At 29.6% G+C, this 20336-nt stretch overlaps 1 protein-coding gene across 12 annotated transcripts in view; it reads left to right on the forward strand.

Moving 5' to 3' along the window:
- LOC123301018 (bromodomain adjacent to zinc finger domain protein 2B) overlaps positions 1-20336 on the forward strand; it is a 57653-nt gene that overhangs the window by 9691 nt on the left and 27626 nt on the right. For 9 of the 12 annotated variants that reach the window (XM_044883730.1, XM_044883735.1, XM_044883732.1 and 6 more), the window contains exons 2-11: positions 14633-14804; positions 15253-15594; positions 15773-16433; positions 16540-16557; positions 16765-16978; positions 17410-17716; positions 18097-18444; positions 18531-18652; positions 18922-19212; positions 19561-19712. In XM_044883730.1, coding sequence (XP_044739665.1) covers positions 14702-14804; positions 15253-15594; positions 15773-16433; positions 16540-16557; positions 16765-16978; positions 17410-17716; positions 18097-18444; positions 18531-18652; positions 18922-19212; positions 19561-19712 — 2558 coding nt within the window. In that variant the 5' untranslated portion in view covers positions 14633-14701. The remainder of the gene's footprint in view (positions 1-14632; positions 14805-15252; positions 15595-15772; positions 16434-16539; positions 16558-16764; positions 16979-17409; positions 17717-18096; positions 18445-18530; positions 18653-18921; positions 19213-19560; positions 19713-20336) is intronic. The other 3 variants (XM_044883731.1, XM_044883742.1, XM_044883733.1) reach the window with 2 other exon arrangements.

Genomic DNA, 20336 nt, shown 5'->3' on the forward strand with positions numbered 1-20336 from the left:
TTCTTGATTCATGGTAGAATATTATAGATATTTAATAAATAAAAATAATAGTATTCGGATAATATGAAACTCTAGCTGAATGACCTCAATACCGGTCACAATATTATTATTTTATTTCTCATACTGTGTAAGTGTTCTTGTTGTTTATGTATGTATGTATGTTTGTTTGTTTGTAGATATACATAATACATATTTATAATAATAATAAGAATAATACAATAATAGTTATGCTTAACAACGCTCATAGTTCACTCACTCACTCATAGGCACAGTATGACAATATCTCACCTCTTTCTTCTTCATTAGTTTATCCATAATTATATTGAGTATTCACTGTTCGATATTTTAACTTATAACACACAAAAATCGCTAAACAAAAGCATATTTGTTTCTCCGCTCGGACATCAGATCGGCGCCGAAAGGTGAGCCAAGTTATAACTGGGGGACTTCATCAAAAGGTAAATAACGTTAAAATAATGACAAATTTTCAATATATAGTCAAGAAATAGTATGTTCAAGATACACAGTGCTGATATTGCCAAAAGGGCTGCTTAGAAAAATTGCAAATGTCTAATAGAAATACAACTGCTTGTTTTCGCAATTTATCACCAGCCTTAAATCATGAAGGATCCTAAACGTATACTGTCAAATTTCAATTCTTTTAAGCAGGCATTAAGGTAATATTCCCAAAAGTATCCTTTTTCATCCAAAACTTGTGGAAAAAAATTATGAATAATAGTACCACAAATATCAAGAACCATAGAAATTTATCTGATGTGATTTATGGTATAATTTTTCCTACATCAAATATACCAAAGAGATCAGTAAAATTTTCGTTGTATTTTGCCGTAAAGGGAGGCCGACAAAATGAGGCATTTCAAATCATGCCATCTTCTGTTTTCAAAATGTTCGATTAATTCAAGAACTTTTTGTATTTCGAAAGATTGGGGTTAAGTTATTTTAAACAACACCAGATTCATCTATCATTTTATTGGATCAAATTCTAGATCATTTGTGGTAACTTCTCTGTACGGATCATTAGGCTCAGGATAACAGATTTGATTAATTTTGATGATTTATAAGACTTTTTTCTATAGACAATGATAATTTTAATATTTCTACAACTTTGTTTGTGATAAATGTTTCCATCTTACTATTATTATACAGGGAAGTTCAAATTTAAACACATATGCGTAAAGACTATGCCTTTTGTGGTTTAGCCTAAAATTTTTATTTACTTTAGAAACAAAAACTTTGAAAAAGTTTTGATTGTACTGTCGTTTTTTCAACGAGCTTGGTACTTGAAATATAAAGCACAGCGTACGACATAATAATAACAATAAAAACTTTTATAAATATTATGGCCATTAAAAACAAGTTTATAATATTTATAAATATTTAAAAATGAATTATTGTCATATATTTCTACTAAATATAATGATAACTGAAAGATGCCTTCAAATCCAGATCCAACCATGCAGATTTGATAATAAATTCTTTTATTTTACGCAGAATCGGATTTCAATTTTCTAAAATAAGTATTTAGACATTTTGAGTAAATGAATTAACTACAATTCAGTTAATAAAACTAATGTTAACACCATCATAGAACTTGAAAATTAAATTAAAATTGATTAAAAAAACGAAGAAGTTAAGCTTTCGAAGCTTTCGATAAGTTTTCTAAGATTGTTGTTCGTCTCTTTCTTGTAAAACTATGGGGATTCATACACTTGATGTCATTTTTATATATCTTCATACGAAAGCGGAACGAAAAACTTAGTCTATGTGAAATTATTGCACCCTATATCTTGAATCAAGATCCTTACTTCAAGATAGATATAATTCCAAATCCCATACAAATTTAGAGGAGCTTGCTCCACTAACAACTGAATCAGAATTGTATTAGGTATGCAGAGATGGACCCATGTGACATTGTATATGGTGAGTGAAGTAAGACGAGGATTTCGTGACAGCCCGTATATTTATAGGAGCATACTAAACATTCTATTCATTGTAGAGTGTCATTGTATATTGTATCAATGTGTGTTTGTTTGTTTGTTTATATGTTTGTTAGTTGTAGGCGTTTATTAAACACAAAATTTATGCGTTTCTCTTGTTGTTATATTAATAATACCCATATATGTAGTATATTTATTATTTTATATGTAAAATTATATCAATAATTTAACAAATAAAATAATAAAACACTTACCGCATTACAATTTTATAAAATAAATTTTACCTCCATGTAATGTAATAAGTATTCATAATCTCATATAATAATATATTCATCGTCATCCTGATGACGATTCATAACAGAGAATTACTGTGGTAAACGCTAGATCGATCACCAAGGAATAGGTCGTTTGTATCATTTTGTAGTAAAACTCCTTTATTATTTTATCTCTTTTTTTCAAAATAGTGCAACTTGAAAATTACTTTTCTCATTACTAAATTAAATTATAAACGATTTACGGCAGATCTGAATACTTTTAATTATCGTATCAGAATTATTTCTCAACCTGGCACTAAATTATGGAATTTCATTGGTAAAATATCGTTACTACAAACCTTGCTACAAACACAGAAGGGTCACTATAACCTTCCAATATTCAATATAACCTTCCAATATTCTTTTTTTTTTACAATTTTAAAAATTACAACCTATACAATGCATAGACGTAAAAGAACTACTATCTCATTATTATACATAAATTTGAATTATTGATTTATATAATAATTTCTAAAATAAACTCATTTACTTATAGTTTCTTACTTATACATATTAGAAAAGGATACCCAACGTAATATGATTATTATTATTGTAATTCGAATATTATTGTGAATAATTAAAAGTTGTTTTATTGATCAGTTTTAATTTTATTAAAGACTAACATATGCGCTAAATACTCTTTTTTATATTTTTATTATCTTATATGAAACATACCTTTATAGTAGAAGAGCCCATAACAAAAAAGGCACCTACAAATTATAAAAACACGTTACGTCCGCCAGACTAGTCATCAATCTTTTTTTTTTTTTTTTTTTAGCTAAATTTAGCTAAAAAACAATTAACAAATTTTTACTAGTCTGGCGGGTCTAACACCTTTTTTAACATGTTTTTCAGCCATTTTCACTTTATAATTTTGAGTTCGATGGGGTGCCTTTTTTTGTCACGGGCTCTTATACTATTGATGTTTTATGTATAAGGAAATTTTATGTTTTATAAATACTTATGAAGCTAGTTGAGGAACTCGCAGAATAACCAAATAAAAAATAATGCTGTTTTGTTTTCCTGTCAGGTGCCTAAAAAAGTTTGAAAACCGAATTTATGTTTATTTTCGTTTAAACTAGAATTGCTATATTTCAAGTCTGTTGCCAGATAAGAGAGTTGTTGAAAGTCTCTTTTTTGAAAAATATCCGAATCTTTTTCGGTATTTAACTCCTCTGGCCTTGCAAGATGTTTGCGGAATCGATAGTTTTTAGCAAAAATAGGAGGAAAAATTTTCGTGACCTTTGTACTAGGATTACTCGAGAAGTTGACTTGTGATTATATGTCAATTTTAAGCCGATGTATTTAGAAAGATCCATGCAAATTTTTCGCTTGTTCTACCACATTTAAAAGTTCAGTTCAAAAGTTCATTTTTTGTCTTATTTGATTATATTAGGCCAAGGTCACACGATACATTAAATCTGCCTTTGACGTGCGTGTTAGCAATACGTAATATTAAAATACTGTTGTTCATACTGACTTCAATCAGCCACGCACGTTAGAACTCTATTTAACACTATCCAATTCTAACAAAGAGTGAAGAAAAACATGCGTTTTAATCGATGTTCGTATGACCCCAGCCTCTCTAATGACGGGCCCTACTTTGTAGACGACAAAAGAAGTAACCTAATAAAAAATGATTGAGCGAAAATTATATGTTTTTTTTAATAATTCGCGGTGTTTTTTTGACAGAATAGTATAAATACTATAATTTATTCTAATAACTAATAATTTAAGCATGAAAGTATTTTTTAAATTATTTTAAGGTGGCTTGGCCATAAACCCACTTTTCTTAAGAATATGATGAAAAGAAAATATAGTGTTAATTATCTTGGAGTATTTAATTGACAAAGATTAAAAATAAGAAAAAATCCAAAACGGGTATAAAAAGTCACTTAAATAAACGTTTCAGAAATGGTTTCATTGGTAATGTCAAAATAGTTGAATTTTCTTCTTCAAAAGAAAAATAAAACTGAATTTACTTGAAAGGAAAATTTTATACATAAAATTAATATTAAAATAAAATAATCAATATTTGTATTTGTACATCACACTTTAAGAAAAATTAAATAAAATATTTGAAAAAGAATTCAATCTATTAATTAATACATTAGCTCTAATTGCTTATACGTTTAAAATATATAATATTATGGCAACAACAAAAAAAATACATACACAAATAGCTATTGAGAGTTGAGACTCAACACATTTACGTAATCATGTGTTCGCTTTATTATATTTCATCTCTATTTAATTATAATTGCGAAATTATAAAAATATTAAATTAGCAGTAATGTATACTCTACCCGGTGTTCTAAAATTACTGAAACATTTTACCAACCACTTTTTTGTCAACTGTATCTTTTTCCATCATTTTTATTTTAAAAATAAAAGTAGACAGAATGGACAATATTGTAAGATGTATTGGTTTAACTGACTTCGCAGTTTAGTTATCAACTATACATGATATTGGCCAAAAATTTAGGAAAATTAGTTTAGCAGATTCCGGTCAAAAGTTGTCTAGAGTGTGAACCTACAAGCTGAACTCAAAAATGGTTTAAAATTGCCTTTAAATATTGGCACTTAAATCTAATTTTGATACAATTAAGTAAAATTTACAATTTTCATATCAGCCAATTTTTAACTTTATCATAACAGAGCGTAATAGACATTTTATCCCGTATTTGATTTTCGAAAATGTGTTTTCTTACCTTTACTATTTTTATCATAGTTTTACCTTTTTTGGGCGTATTTCGATTGTTCAATTTTGTAGAATCTAAAATGTACGTTATCTGTTTTCTAAAGTTTTAACAATAATAATCTCTTAGATTAGCACACTTGCTGAGCTCTACTCATCTTTAACTCTTCATTGCTGTATGCTTTTCGTAATTCCTGACCCCTTATCGAATAATACGGCGTCCAGATAATAATCGCGTAATAGGCAAAGTCAATCTCTTATCTTAAAAGCGATTTATTGCAATGTCTATTTTTTTCTGACCCTGAAGATGGCACTTCTGCCCACTCTGACCTCTGACGTAGCGTTTTTTTTTTAAATTTAATTAGCGAGCGGTTTAATTTATAGGCGAGCCTTTCTTTTTCCCATTATTCACAAATATCTAGGAATATATCATGGTTAGAATATTATTTGGAGTAATTTAATCCTAATGCTAATGAATTACACTCTAAGCAAAAGAAACGCAAAAGTTAAACCATTCTAAGTGATATTACTATAACAGTACATGTAATTCATATACCGTTTGTAAAACATTTCGTTAGCCATTATTATATATGAAGTAAGAAGAGTTTTTATTCTTATGTATAAGACAAAGAGAGACTCTTCAGACAATTAATTGTGTGTGATGATTGTGATGTATGATATTGTCTTTTACATAAGAACGTCCATAAAAACTCTTCTTACTTCATATAGCATAATGGCTAACGAGATGCTTTATAAACAGTATAATGTTATAGCTATAACAATTAAAATGGTAATACACGTGCATTTTTTGTAACACGGAGTGTACATACGTTCAGAGGAGTGTGATTGTAATTCCCTCCATCTTCTGAATCACGGATTGGCCATACCTTTAATTTGATTTGCACGTACCTGCGAATTTGCCCTTGCGTTATTCTTGTGATTCCTTCCACTTTCTGATCCACTGTTAGTCATGCCTCTAATGATATCGAGAATTGATTTAAGGATGTATTGATGGTTCTTAAAATGATTTATTGATAACACATTAATCTTCGTCTAAAACGTTTTCTAATACACAGTATAATTATAATACATTTGTTGTCTCTTTTTAACGTTATTGTATAACAGTGTTAGTGTGTATATAAGGTCTAGTTATATTTAACAGAGTAACATCGCACATAGTGTGATGAGAATGGACAATACAAGTGTATATGTAATAGGTATGTCTGACATGTGTTAAACAAAGATAATAAGTGTAGTTAATAATTGAATTAGTATCGTTCACTCTATCTAATTCATATATGTATGGATGGATCGAAATAAAAAATAATACTTATACAACGTAGTATAATATTTTAATTAATATCAATATCTTGTTGATTTTAATATTTTTTATTAATATTTTATTTTTGGAATACCTACTCACTTGTAAGATTTCTTCTTTTTTCGTTTCTTTGTCATTTTATTTCCGATGTTGTAAGCGGGCATATTATCATCATATCAACATTATTTTAATTTTTTTGCAAATATAATTTAAACCTAATCCCTAACTTCCGCCTTAAGACTGCCTTTTGTTTGACTACAATGACAGAAAACTATAAATTTGAAATTAATGTAAGATGGAAATGGACCCGATTTCTGTAATATTTGGGTCAAAATAACCATAGAAAATGATTTTCATGAAGATTGGAAACAATAAAAAATTTTCTGATTTTTCGAATTTTTTCAAAGGGGTACCCCTTAAAAAAATTGTAAAATTTCGAAAAATATAATTTCAGTCCATATTTAATAAAAACATGAATTTAAGCTAATTTGGATCCAACGAAAATGATGCCTTTGGTTAAAATTCGATCTGGTTTATGATTTTCAAGATATCAGCCCCATATCCGTGAAATGCGAATCCAGAAAAATTGACATTTTGAATTTCATAGTTCGGATATGTAAATGGACACGATTTCTGTAATATTTGGGCCAAAATAATCATAGAAAATCGTTTTCATGACGATTGGAAACAAAAAAAATCCTAATTTCAAATCCTTAAAAATCGAAAAATATATTTTCTTTTATTTGAATAAAAACATGAATTTTATCTAATTTGGACCCAGCGAAAACGATGCTATGGATTAAATTACAAACTGGTTTGTGGTTTTCGCGTCATATGATGAATGACTTCATAAATGACCTGCAAAAATGTCTACGCCGTTCTTATTGGAGTTAAAACTTAGAAGGAACTGAATATTCGAAAGAAAATCAATAGGGATATTAAAAAAGTGAAAATTGTTTCAAATCTTCTCAAAACCACAACCTTTTCTACGGCATTGAACTCATAATTTAGTCGATTTTTTTAATAAAATAATTAATAATGCTTTAAACATATATATAACTATTTAAGAAAACTTTATTTTTATTGAGAAATAATTCAAGGTCGGTAAGACTGCCCTCACGTTTAATAGTTTGATGATACATAACATAAAATATTATAAAAAGACTTGTGAAATATTTATAAAAAAAATTATATGCAAAAAAAAACTTTTTAAAGTCATAAAAATAAAATATTTATAAAAGAATAATTACTCACTTGTGATAATATTGAATGTGTATATTGAATTCTAATATACAGAATGATTCAGTTAAGTTTATAGCTACATCAAAATCTGATGTTGAGGCCATTTAACTTCCGTGCAAGTATATAAACTAGTCAAATTGGGTTCAGGGATATTTGAAATGATTTTTTTGATTGAAATCTGAAAATTCTCTATATCATTACGTATTAACTAAATTTTACAAAGAGTTCGAAGTTTCAACATTGTACGGATAATGTTTTTTGTATTATGGAGATATTCGGGACTCTCTATTCTGCTGAAGGTTTAACAATTGAAAACTATATTTCCCATTTTCGACTCTCCAAATAAAAAACACTAGAGCAATTAAAATAAGAACTAATATTAATAGTTTATTTGACACTTGAAGCACACTATTCGCACCGTGCGTGAGTTTTATTGGAGGCGTTTCCATGGTAACGATACACTACTTTAAATATAGAATTACATGGATGCATATATAATTGTATGGATTGCATTTATGACTTACATTGAAAATTTAATATTATTGTCTCACTTTAAATAAATAATTATGATAATTTACATTTGAAAGATAATATTTGTGCAATTTGATTTCTTATTTTCACAATTTTAAATTTTTCACTGGAAGCGCTGGCATCGATTTTACTGTCCCTACCATGACTACGCACACAACGAATAGACTTAAAATCAGATTATTATATATTAAGGCCGAACCATGATGTAAGTTAAAGGTAAAGCGCGCTTGTTTCGGTAGTAGCTAGGAGATTCACTGCCTGGGTAATGATAGACAATTTATTCAATAAGGCCAATTTTGGAACCTTTTAGTTACATCATGAGTCGAACCAAATATTAAATTATATAAGCTTGCTAAAGTTTATAATCCAATATATGAAAATTGTTCTGTCAAATTTGGATTCCTCCAATTGATGTTCCGCCGCGGTATTAATTTAAAATGAATTAACCGATATTAAAATATTATATTCATAATATATAAAATAATATAAATTGAGGTCATACACAAATGAACAAAGCATTTATTATTGGCATGTTCTGAATGTTAAAATTCACAATTATTTGTATTATTATGATTATTATTACCAGTTTTATGTATTTATGTACAAACACACTATACAATACATATAATATACATATACACAACGCAACGTAAGCAAGCTGTAAGTAAGTGTAAGATGTAAACAACGGAACATTTTTATAAAAACATATATTATTTGTATTACTTATACATTAAAAATTTATTGGTGTAACATCATAACAGGCGAACGTTACAAATTACAAGTTTTTAATTTGAAATTACAATAATATGTATTCATTTATTGAATATACCATAAGATGGTGCAAAATCGCCCTTAGTCATCTTATTTTGAGAGACAAAATAACTACTCTCTTATTTCATCATTATTTCAGTTAGGCAACAATATTTCTTCTCCTGTTTGAAGTTAGTATCAACTGAGTACACAAATTTTCGATATTCATTCTAATAATGCCTCAATCGATTTAAGCACTGCAATATCCCAGTCACACATGTAAGCATATATACACGGTGTTTTATTTTTTTACTGCAAACCTCTTCACTTCCTGAATAATCTGAAAAAAAAAAATTATCTGATCAGTTAAAGAAGCCGACAGAACAGAAACAGTCAAATATCCAATTTTGAAGTAATAATTTACCCTAGGTTTTTGGGGTCATTTAACGTAAAAGGGTCGCTTTTTTTTGTAAAGTTCACTGTTTTCAAGATCTTAGCAGTCTAATGTTTGGAAAAACTACAAAATGGCCATTTTCAAAGCTGAAAAACGAGGCTAAAAATTAAATTTTTTAGCTTACCAAAATCCTAAAATGAACTTTGAACATATTTATAAAGTTCTGAAGAGGCAATTACAGATTTAATTCTAAAGCCTCAGTTTTTAATTCTTCAAAAGATGTCATAATTTCCGTTAAGGATGTACGAGCACCAAGGCAATTTTAAATAAAAACCAAACAAATTTTAGGGGGATTGTCCGTTTGTCCGAAGATATACAGTAGATAAAAATGAATCTCCGAAATACGAAAATCGACAAACTCGATTTCTATAAACTATTCGATTCGAACAAATATTCGATTCGTTGTCAAAAGTAAAACCTCGGTTTTCTTTATTACCAAAAACTATTTTTATCAAGCCTCGTAAATGCAAGTGAAAATAGAATTTCCGCTTCATTTTGGTAAAATGATAGTCTTTCAGTGTATGCAGAGAAATGTCTATGAGAAATATTTCGCTTGAAAAAGATCTAAGTCAAACCTTGTTGACTAATTTTACTTTTGTTTACTATAAACAAAATATTTTCTATTTACGATAAGATAACCCAGAAGATTACGGAGATTGAAGTGTGGAGTGTAGGAGAGATAATTTCACACATATTTAATTATATAAATATTAGTAATAAAATAATTTCTAGAGATAACACTTTAAAAATATATAAATACTTATTAAGGTGATTCATTCATAAAGCCTATAAGTTAAAATTAATTTAAATTAAATTAAGGGTACTAATGTAAGGATACTACTAACCTTTGAAAAATGCATGAAGCGAGTGAAAAGAATTTGGTATTTCCGAAAAAGTAATTTTGATTAAAAAACTACGAAAATAACATTCATTTGAACGTACACTGAAATCGACCTCTGTAGGTATAATATCTCAAGAACTATTATAAATCGAATCAATTGTAGGCATGAAAAAATTAACTTTACAAGTACAGTCAAAATTAGTTATAACGACATTGAAGGAACCAACAATTTTGGTCGTTATCAATTTAAGTCGAAAAGGTCGTATTGCCGTGTGTATGAAGGTCTTAAATTATTTTTTTTGTTATTTTAAATATAGCTTTGATATCGATTTACTATTTTGACTCAAAATTATTATAAATTTTTTCATGAAAGAACCACCTTAATTTTTTTATAAAAATTGTTATCATTTTATATAAAATAATTAAACTTAAATTATGCAAATTGGCACTGTAGAAAAAGGTCAATGTCAAAGTTACACACACACACACACACACACACAATCGTATACACACATATATACATACAGTCAACACTGGGTCAAGTTCAATGAACCCCCACTTATAACTCCCCTCGACGCCGTTATATTCCCCCAATACTCTCCTATATACTACATCCTATATATAGTACTATAGTACATATAAAATTATCTGTGTCTCGTCTATATATTATTGGGATATTTACCCACAGTTCCCCTATACAGGATGATTTAAAAAAAATTAATTTACGCGAAAACATCTGAACAGTATTAAATTTTTTTTTAATACGGGGACTTCGTCATAACCAAACAGAAATATACTTCTTTTCTAATGAAAATATTTATTTTTCATAGCAGGGATTAGTTACTGCAAAAAGGAAACTTTTTTTGAAAATTTTTTTCCTAGTATATTTTACGGTTCAAGTTTCCAACAAGAACATTTTTAAACAACAAACTTTAAAAACAAGTAATAATTTTTTACTGTGTCTTATTTTTCATCGAAAAAAAAACTTTTGTCTGAAAATTGTTTTACCTGTGAATTATTACAATTTAAACCTCAAAAAAAAAACGTAAAACCAGGTGCCTAAAATAGAAGTCTAGATAAAGGAATTTTCAAACAAATTTCTCCTACAAAAATATGTTCTATTTAAAATCTAAGTTGGCCCTTGTTGGGGCAAGAAGACGACTCGAAGACTTGTAAAAAACAACTCTATTTTCCCTCCCATAAAAATCAGCTGCTACGTATTTTTGCCGTTTTTTGTTTTTCCATTCCATTTTTGAAATGTAAGAGTCGAAATTAAAAAATCGCTCTGTATATACCTAGTTTCATAAGCCAAATAAATGTATACAAGATGTTCGGAAAAAATAGTTCAAAGAATTTAACTGCAAATGTTTTTATCAAGTTATATCTTGCTCTCTGATGGCCACGACTTACGAAGGCCAATATGTCATATATTCTCGTTGAAACACCAAGAGATGAGGTGTATACTACTCTCCCTGGATGCCAGGTAATCCGGGGACCGTTTTCATAATAATATTCATGTCCAGAAGCCCCGAATATCCTCGTGAGCCATTTTGTTTTGATATTCGAATTCAGCGGCCCCAAAAACCACCGAGTAACAAAAATAGAATCATTTCAATTGATATTTAGTTTTCAATTTTTTCGAAAATTAGGTTCTCACTACTAGAATGCAAAAACTTCATCCCGACCCGTCTTACTGCTAACGAAATCAACAGTTGACCCGTTTTTAGTGCTTTATTTATTTGTCTATTAATACTTCCTGTATCTTGGCTGAATTTTATTGATTTGAATAGCTGTATAAATATGTATAATTTAATTTTTATGTCACTAATCATATAAAGATCAATAATGGCGATATGGGTTCCATTGCAATAATATTTCAATTCATTTGGTATATCAAGTAAGAGTTATGAATTCTAGCAGGAAAATGGTCCATTATTTTCATATACTTCACGGAAGTAGTATTATTTTATCCGTATTTTTCCTAGCACCCTGTATATTATTGATAAAAGTATTATACATGTATTTGGTGGGATATTCGTTGTGTGCGTAGTCATGGTAGGGATAATAAAATCGATGCCAGCGCTTTAAGTGAAAAATTTTGGAGATAAAGTGGGCTGTTATGACTAATTTGCAATTATTTACATGTTAATGATATAGAAACTGTCAAATTAAAATGATTGAAAAACACTAATTAATTAAACTTAATGCATTAAAAATTGTGAAAATAAGAAATCAAATTGTACAAATATTATTTTTCAAATGTTAATTATCGTAATTATTTATTTAAATTTGTGAAACAAGAATATTAAATTTTAAATGTAAGTTTTCAATGCAATCCACACAATTATATATGCATCCATTAATTCTATAATTAAAGTAGTGTATCGTTGTCATGGAAACGAAATTCACGCTCGGAGCGAATACTATCTAGGGAACTCTCCACATTATCAGTGGAATTGTAAATGAGCCCCATTAACAAGTAAATTACTTGCTATACCTACCTACTCTGAATTGCTACTGATGTTATTACAATGTTAAACACACTACAACACTGCATGCAGTTTACTCACAATCTGTGTAGTTAATTAAAACACTTTCTGATTATTTTTTTAAGGGGACAACACATTAACACGTATGAAATGGGTTTCAATTTTTATTGTTGGCACGTGTGACCCCTCATTTTAAAGCTTGGAGTGTGGATATTTGAGGACGATATACACTAGCATTCACAGTAGCAAAAAATAGGGTTTTTTTTTTATATAAAAAGGTTGCTAGTTATTTTTTTCGTAAAGTTTATCGATAACGGGGTAGATATATTATTTAATATTTCGAAGAACGTAGAAATGATCATTTTCAAGATTGTAACATTTACTTTTTTAAAGCGGAATTAAGTTTTTTTTTTTGGTAAGGTTAAAAAAAGTAGGGTTTTACACAAAAAAAAGTTATTTTTTTCGTTAAGTTCCAGGTTGTCGAGTTAGTTATAGATTATTGAATGCTCAAATGTTGATTGTTCATCGATAAAAATTTAAAAATTAATGCTTTAGAATGAAGTAATTTGTTTATCAGTAATCTTTAATCGGTCTAGAATTTTCTTTTTTAAGTCTGTTTTTCAGCCTTGAAGACGGTATTTTATTTTTTTTTTGGTTGGATATTAGTTTACAACTAGTTACAAACCAGATTTATTTTAACCATAAATTTTCCTATCAAATTGAAATAAATTCAAAAAACCATGTGCCTGGTTACAAACTACTTTTCAACCGGTTTGCACCTAAAATAAAAGAAAATCTAAGAAAAATTCACAGGTGTGAAAAAAATTGAGGCCAAATTTTCGCTTGGTAAATTTTTCATCTATGTTTAGAGAATTGTACTATTAACAATCAATAAAATTTGACATGTGATATTTTAGAAGTTTAACCTTAAAAATCAAAAGTTTAATGTTATGGTATTTGATTAAAATTTAACAATGCCGACAAATCTGTCAAAAACTGTGATAAACATTGATTATAGGCTAGTAGTTAGCCTGAGAAACGAATCTGATCTCAATGGCTAGAATTCTTTCAAATAACATCGATAATTTTGATCAACGGTGACTTCGAAATATATACCTACTTCTAACCTAATTTACCACCGATTTATTGATAAACCTCCAATTTATTTGTAATTTTAAATAAAAATAATGAATTTTGATTGAATTTATTTTCAATTTACTTGAATTTTGTGAATCGTTTATTATTTTGGCATTTATCTTAAAACATAAAGAAATTGTTTTTAAAACTCGATTTTCACAAATAAACTAGGCTCCCGAAGATTTCCGTGCTCGATTGATGGTTCTGAATTCACCCAGGTTTTTCTATGTATTTTTATCTCCCGAATCTGAATTTCGAAGAAGGCTAAAAATTTTAAAAGAATTTTATTAGTTAGTGAATTTTTTTGTTTTAAATAAGGCAAAGAATCTGAAGATTTTGTTTTTATCTAAAAAAATGGATTTTCTATGTTCCTCAAACATTCTCGAATAGCTTTTTTTTTCTAGTATTCTTTCGAGTTTCCAGCTTCGAAATTCTGATTTAAGAGGTATATCCTAGATGAATCGTGCAACCTCAATCAGCAACGGTAACTCCTCGGGCGCCAGGATTAATAATAATATAATATAAAAAGTAATTTAGAATATAATACCAACAAGGTATTAATTTGAGTGGAAAGTGCATATTTTTGATATCGCATATTTGATAATAATATGCGTTTGAACAAGTACATTTGCACGTATAAATTTCAATACTATGTAATAATGGTAATACGGCACTGTACATAAGAACAATATAATCAGTTCGTTGATCCGTATGATCAGTCAGCCATGAATAATTGAAATTTAAAACTTATCTCAATCTTAAATCATATAATAATTTTTTTAAACTTACTCAGTTGGCTTAATATAAAAATTAATATTTGACAAATACCTTCCTTATAATATTGGATTGTTTTTCTCGAAATATTACTAATTGTATGCTCTTTTTGGTCTTTTATAGGTATGGAAAATGGGCTGAACTACATATTAGACTAAAAAAACAACAAAGGCCATTCTGCCTAATAAAGCAATGGATAAAGAAAATGGGGACGGTGGGAATGATGGTGGTTCGTCCACAAGTAAGTTGCCTACACCTGATCCCAGTGCTCTTTTGGACGCGGCTAGCTTATTTGGTATGTAATAATTTTCTTTAACGACTCACACATTATTATAGTTCTGGAGCCATCATATAAAAAATTTCACAAAATTGCATTCCATTTGAAACAGAGTATTTTTTTTGCAAGGGCAAGGATCCATAATTTGCGTAATAGATACTTTCGGTGATAAAAGTAACAGAAAAGCAAGAGAGAGCATTTAAGGAATAAAGCCAAAAGTCGAAAAATGTTTTTAAAGTAGTTCAAAAAACGAGTTCTAAGGCGGGACAAAACCACCTGAAAAAACACATTGAAAGTTATGAAAACACGTTCCTTGTTAATGCTGTGGATAATGGAATATTTTTGGTTAATGTTGGGGCAATCTTTTATGTGATTACTCCAAAGCTATTCTGCAAAAAATTGCTTAGTGTGTGAGATCGTCTTAATGTTTAAATTAGTTTTAGATTTGACCATTTTTAAATTATAGCTTATTGGCCACGTGATACAGCATCATTATTTCCTTCACCGTTTCCTCCCACCTTAGGACCACCAGGTGCTGGTTTTCCACCACCTGGTCTCCTTGGTACACCTCCCCATTCATTGTCTACTTCGTCATCCTCAAGCAGTGCTAATCTAATGACATCACCAAGTCAAGCGCGTGGAGGTGGTGGAAATTCTGGTTTAACATCATCCAGTAGCGGACGAAGTGGGAGTTCCGCTAGCGTTTCCAGTGCATATTCACATCCATCATTGGGACAAGGCGTTTATAGTAATACGTTAAGTGTTGCAGCAAGTCAAGCTGCAAGCTTAGGTCTAAATCCAGCTGCTAGTAAGTAACATAATAATTTTTTTTGACTTTTCTACGATTACAATATCACATGTCGAATTCTATAAGAATTTTAGATCTCGTTGAGTCGTAAAATAGTCTATTTTTGCTATTGTATTTCAAAATCTGAGTTTATTTTGAATTTTCTATCTTCGAATTTTAACAAAACAAATATTTTCAGGTGCGGCATGGTGGTCAATGGCATCTCATTTAGCTGCACAAGATTACCTTGCCCGATTACAAGCATCTGGTTTAAATTTTCCGTCATTAGGCAATCCTGATTTAGGTTATCCAGGTTTAGGTTTACCAAGTTTATCGCATTCTCATAAAAAATCTAGCTCAAAATCATCGAATTCATTAAAAAATAGTGGCAGTTCATCAAAACCTAAAAACAGTTCCGCGACTAGTTTAAGTTTACAAGCCGGGGCTAAATTAGATCCATCAAATTTAAGTTACACATCAAAAACTGGTCAAAAATTAAATCCTAGTCTAACTATACAACCAACAACTAAGTCATCATCGTTGACACCGAAAAATATTGGAAAAAGTTTAAGTAAAAATGATAAAAATAGTTATGGAAAACCAAGTTCCTCGTCTTCATCATCAGTACCAATGTCCAGTAGTATGTCTAAATCTTCTGGTGGAAGTATGACATCAATGGGACTGGTTACTTCCAAAGTGCCACCACAGGGTCAACCTGTATCTTCTTCTATTTTTACCTCTCCTTTAAGTTTAGCAACGGCTTCGAATACGGGTAATGATAAGTTAAGTGGGAGCACATTAACAACACAATCTTTGGTGAATAGCTCCATTGCCACAGGAATACCTGCAAGTATTTTAAGGTGAGTGCAAACTTGTATAACTATTTATTTTACAAAATCAAGTAAATTTTAAATTCAAAATGAAATATCCTTTAAACTAATTTACTTTAATGACACTCTCTGTTAGTGCTGCATTGGAGGGAAGGTAAAAATCATTTGTTACAAGCAAACACATTAAGGTAATCCGAACACTGTACTTGGTGGAAACATCCCTAGACTGGGCCAATAGTTGATTTTGAAATTTGCAAAAGTTAGTACAGTGCTTGTACTCCCTTAATTGTGTCGAAACTAAACAATATCTTAAATTATTAAATAAATTATTTAACTTATAATTTCTTCTTTTTTTTTTCAGTGATCCGAGTTCAATCCTGGGAGGTGTTCGATTGCCGCCCGATACGGAAATAATTAAGTATACGTCTTCAATTGTCGGTCCGAAAGTACCAGGTACAACCAATCGTGGCAGAAAAAAAACGATCTCTTTAGATCCACCTTCTGTCTCTGTTGTAGCATCTCACTCCAGTACGGGGATGTTAATTGACCGGGGTGGAAAAAGGCTTAAGCCACAGGTAAACATAATTTATAAATTTTTTTTCTTATTTTTAGACTGTAGAAGATAGAGTTATTCTCATCGAAGCTTGGCGAATTTTCTATCCTCTGGGAAAAAGTTTATTTTATAAGCTCTACAATTTTTAAATTACAAGAATCCCTAACAGTGGATATGCGGGAATAGGACTATAAACGTTTTCTTGGGGAGGTTACAAAAAGGTGTCGAGTTGTGACACTTGGGCCATGTCGAAAACAATACATTTTATATACAGCATTTTAAACCCTCGAAAATACAATAAAATGTCTCAAAATCCCCTAGTTTTCGATTGCCTCAATAGTTTCAAACGAAGCATTAAACATTTCTCGTCAAGCGACTCTTAAAATGCATGGGAAAACAAATCATCGTTATGAAAATTTATAAAACTAATTTTTTGCTTATTTTCATTTTCAGACTGAACCACAAGACTTTTCAAATCCTACACTTTCCACAAATGATAGAGTTGAGGTCATAAAGCTGCCAGCAACAACCAATGGGAGTCCATCCGGTATCACAATCCCATCGTATGGTGGTGGCGGAGGTAGCGGAGTAGGAGGAGGATCTGATTCAAATTGTGATGCACCTTTAAATTTATCAATGAAACCATCATCGTCGTCGTCATCATCGTCAGCACAAAGTTCATTAAGTTCATTAAGTAATATGTCTGCAAACTTAGGAATAACACCGCCACAACAACCTCAACATCAAAGTGATCGAATTTGTACGTATATAATACATTTTTACGGAACAATTAATCTCCTATTGTTTTTAAATTTTTGCTCCTTTTCTTCTTTTATAAAATGATCCAGTGACTTATAAAATATTTTACACTAAGGCCTTTATACAGAAAGGTACACTTAAAAATGACTCGCATAAAATCAGATCAAAAAGGTTTTTTATCGATTGATAGAATGCATTCAATAAAAGAAGAAACAAATTATTTTTCGTTATATTTGATTCACACAATCGAATTTCGAAAATGTCACAATTGATTTATCGCAACGATAAATCATTTCCTGTTTGTTCCATCCTTAATTATTTCTAATAATTTCATATTACAAAGTGAACTAATATTATAAATAAATTTTTTGTTTGTTTTAGCACGACGTAAACCTGGTCCAAGACCTCGCCGAGTAATCCCATCAAATTTAACAATATCAAGTTCTGTACCAACAAGTATTCCTTCAACTCCATCCCCATCACTAGCCCAATTATTTGCAGCTGCTGATTCACCACGACCTTCAAGTGGATCAGCCGAAGAAAACGATAATAATAATTCTAATAATAGTAACAATAATAATAATAATTCAAGAAGTGGTAATGCAGGTGATAGTATAAATAATATGACAGAAAAACAAAAAGATAGTCGTCCTAGAAATTTAGGCAGAGGTGTTTCGAAACCGAAGAAAAACACTGTTGCATCGTTACTAGCACAGAGTAGAGCTTTAGGTTTTTATCTTTCAATATATTTTTTCTAATATTTTATTTGTATTTTATTTTTTTTATTTTATTATTTAATCAATAATTTCTTATAGGAATCAAACCAATGCCCATATTAGATCCTAATACGTCAATAAATCAACAAATGTCTTTACTTAAATCTAATATTTTAGCTGCACAGCAGCTTATGGCTGAATCTGGGGATGAAAAACAATTGGTAAGTTGAATATTATTTGATTATTTCTAAAATCTTTGTTGGAGATGAAAGAAGTACACCAAATTTCGTACCCATTCTAACCTACTCTAAATTCCAAAAAACTCAATATTTATGGTTTGTTATTATGCTCAAATCGACTTTCGAATTCTTCGATATATGAGTAATTGTTTAATATCCAACAAAGAATCGTCTATAAATAATCATTCACTTAGAAGGTTATAGAAATATAATTTTTTCTCGAATAAAATATTAATATCGATTTATTTTAGGAAAAATTAAAAGGTGCTTTAAGTGATTCAAGCAATATGGAAGTATCAACAGATTCAGAGAACTTATCTGATTCAAACTTAACTGATTCCGATGGTGAAATGGACAATGGTCCAAATGCCAAAAAGAAAAAATATTACGACGAAACGGAATTACGTATTCCATTAGAAAAAGGTTGGAAGCGTGAAACAATTATACGTGGTTTAAGTAAAAATGGTGGTATTAAAGGTGATGTTTATTATATTCCACCTGAATCAAAAGGAAAATTACGACAAATTTCCGAAATTATTCAGGTTTGTTAATTAATATAAAAATTTATTTTATGATTATAGATAAGAATCTTTTAGACAGATATACCATAGAGATATTATGGTTCAGTAGTAGCAAATCACAGAAATTCGACGAGAATGTCTTTAATTCTTCTTGTTCTCGGTTAATGGCAAAAGAGCTGAGTGTAGGGCTTCTATCAATTTGCTCTAACCATCGTGAATAGGAATTTCGCTACAATTTAAAACCTTTAAGAGGTAGACAAGGATGGTATTTTTCATACTTTACGTTTATGATTTCCTTGTATTTACCACCTAATATCTCTATGGTCTATATTTGTGTGTCTATTTATCTAATTTATTTTGTTTTATTAGTATTTGGAATCCAATAATGTAACAGAGTTAACGCGAGACAATTTCACATTCAGTACACGTCCAATAATTGGTGATTTTTTACAACCAGCACCGTCTGAATTGGCAAATGATGGTGAATTTATTCGAATGTCTGATGAGGATGTTGCAAAAAGGTTTTACATTTAAATAATTTTAATTTCTTATTTCCGTTTCCAAGTAATATATAGTAACGTTTGGGTTTATATGACTTGAAAATGGAAGTATAATACTCTGTCAAAAAAGTACGATGGAAAGTATTTAACATAGCGTTTTTCACAGTCTATAAAACACTTTTATATACGCTTTTTGGGGTAAATTTCAATTTCATTATCAAATTCTGTGAAAAACTTGTTTCGGGAACTAAAGCAGTGCAAACTGGATCAAATTTTTCGTTATTCAATGGTATTTGCTGCTTTTTAGAATTAAATTCGATTAAATTTTCTCTTCTTTGTAATGATACAGTATGGTCATCGATAACCCACGAATTGTTTGTCAAATCTGGTCGTTTTTTAGTTTTAGGCTATCATAAAATTAGGGGAAATAATACAATGTTAATCAACAAACCTACGTCTAATTCCAAAACCGAAAGTTTATGGGATTCACTGGGTTTAAAAATAAAGACCGAGTTATACCCTTCACCTGCCTTGCTAATATTTATCCCTCTTCTTTTTATGAAAATATTTATTAAAATATTCATAATTATAGCTCATGTGTTATTCTGATGTATGAGTTATATTATTGTATTTCATTCAAATCCA

The sequence above is a fragment of the Chrysoperla carnea genome, chromosome 5 (genome assembly GCF_905475395.1).
Source record: "Chrysoperla carnea chromosome 5, inChrCarn1.1, whole genome shotgun sequence".
In the NCBI taxonomy this organism is placed as follows: domain Eukaryota; kingdom Metazoa; phylum Arthropoda; class Insecta; order Neuroptera; family Chrysopidae; genus Chrysoperla; species Chrysoperla carnea.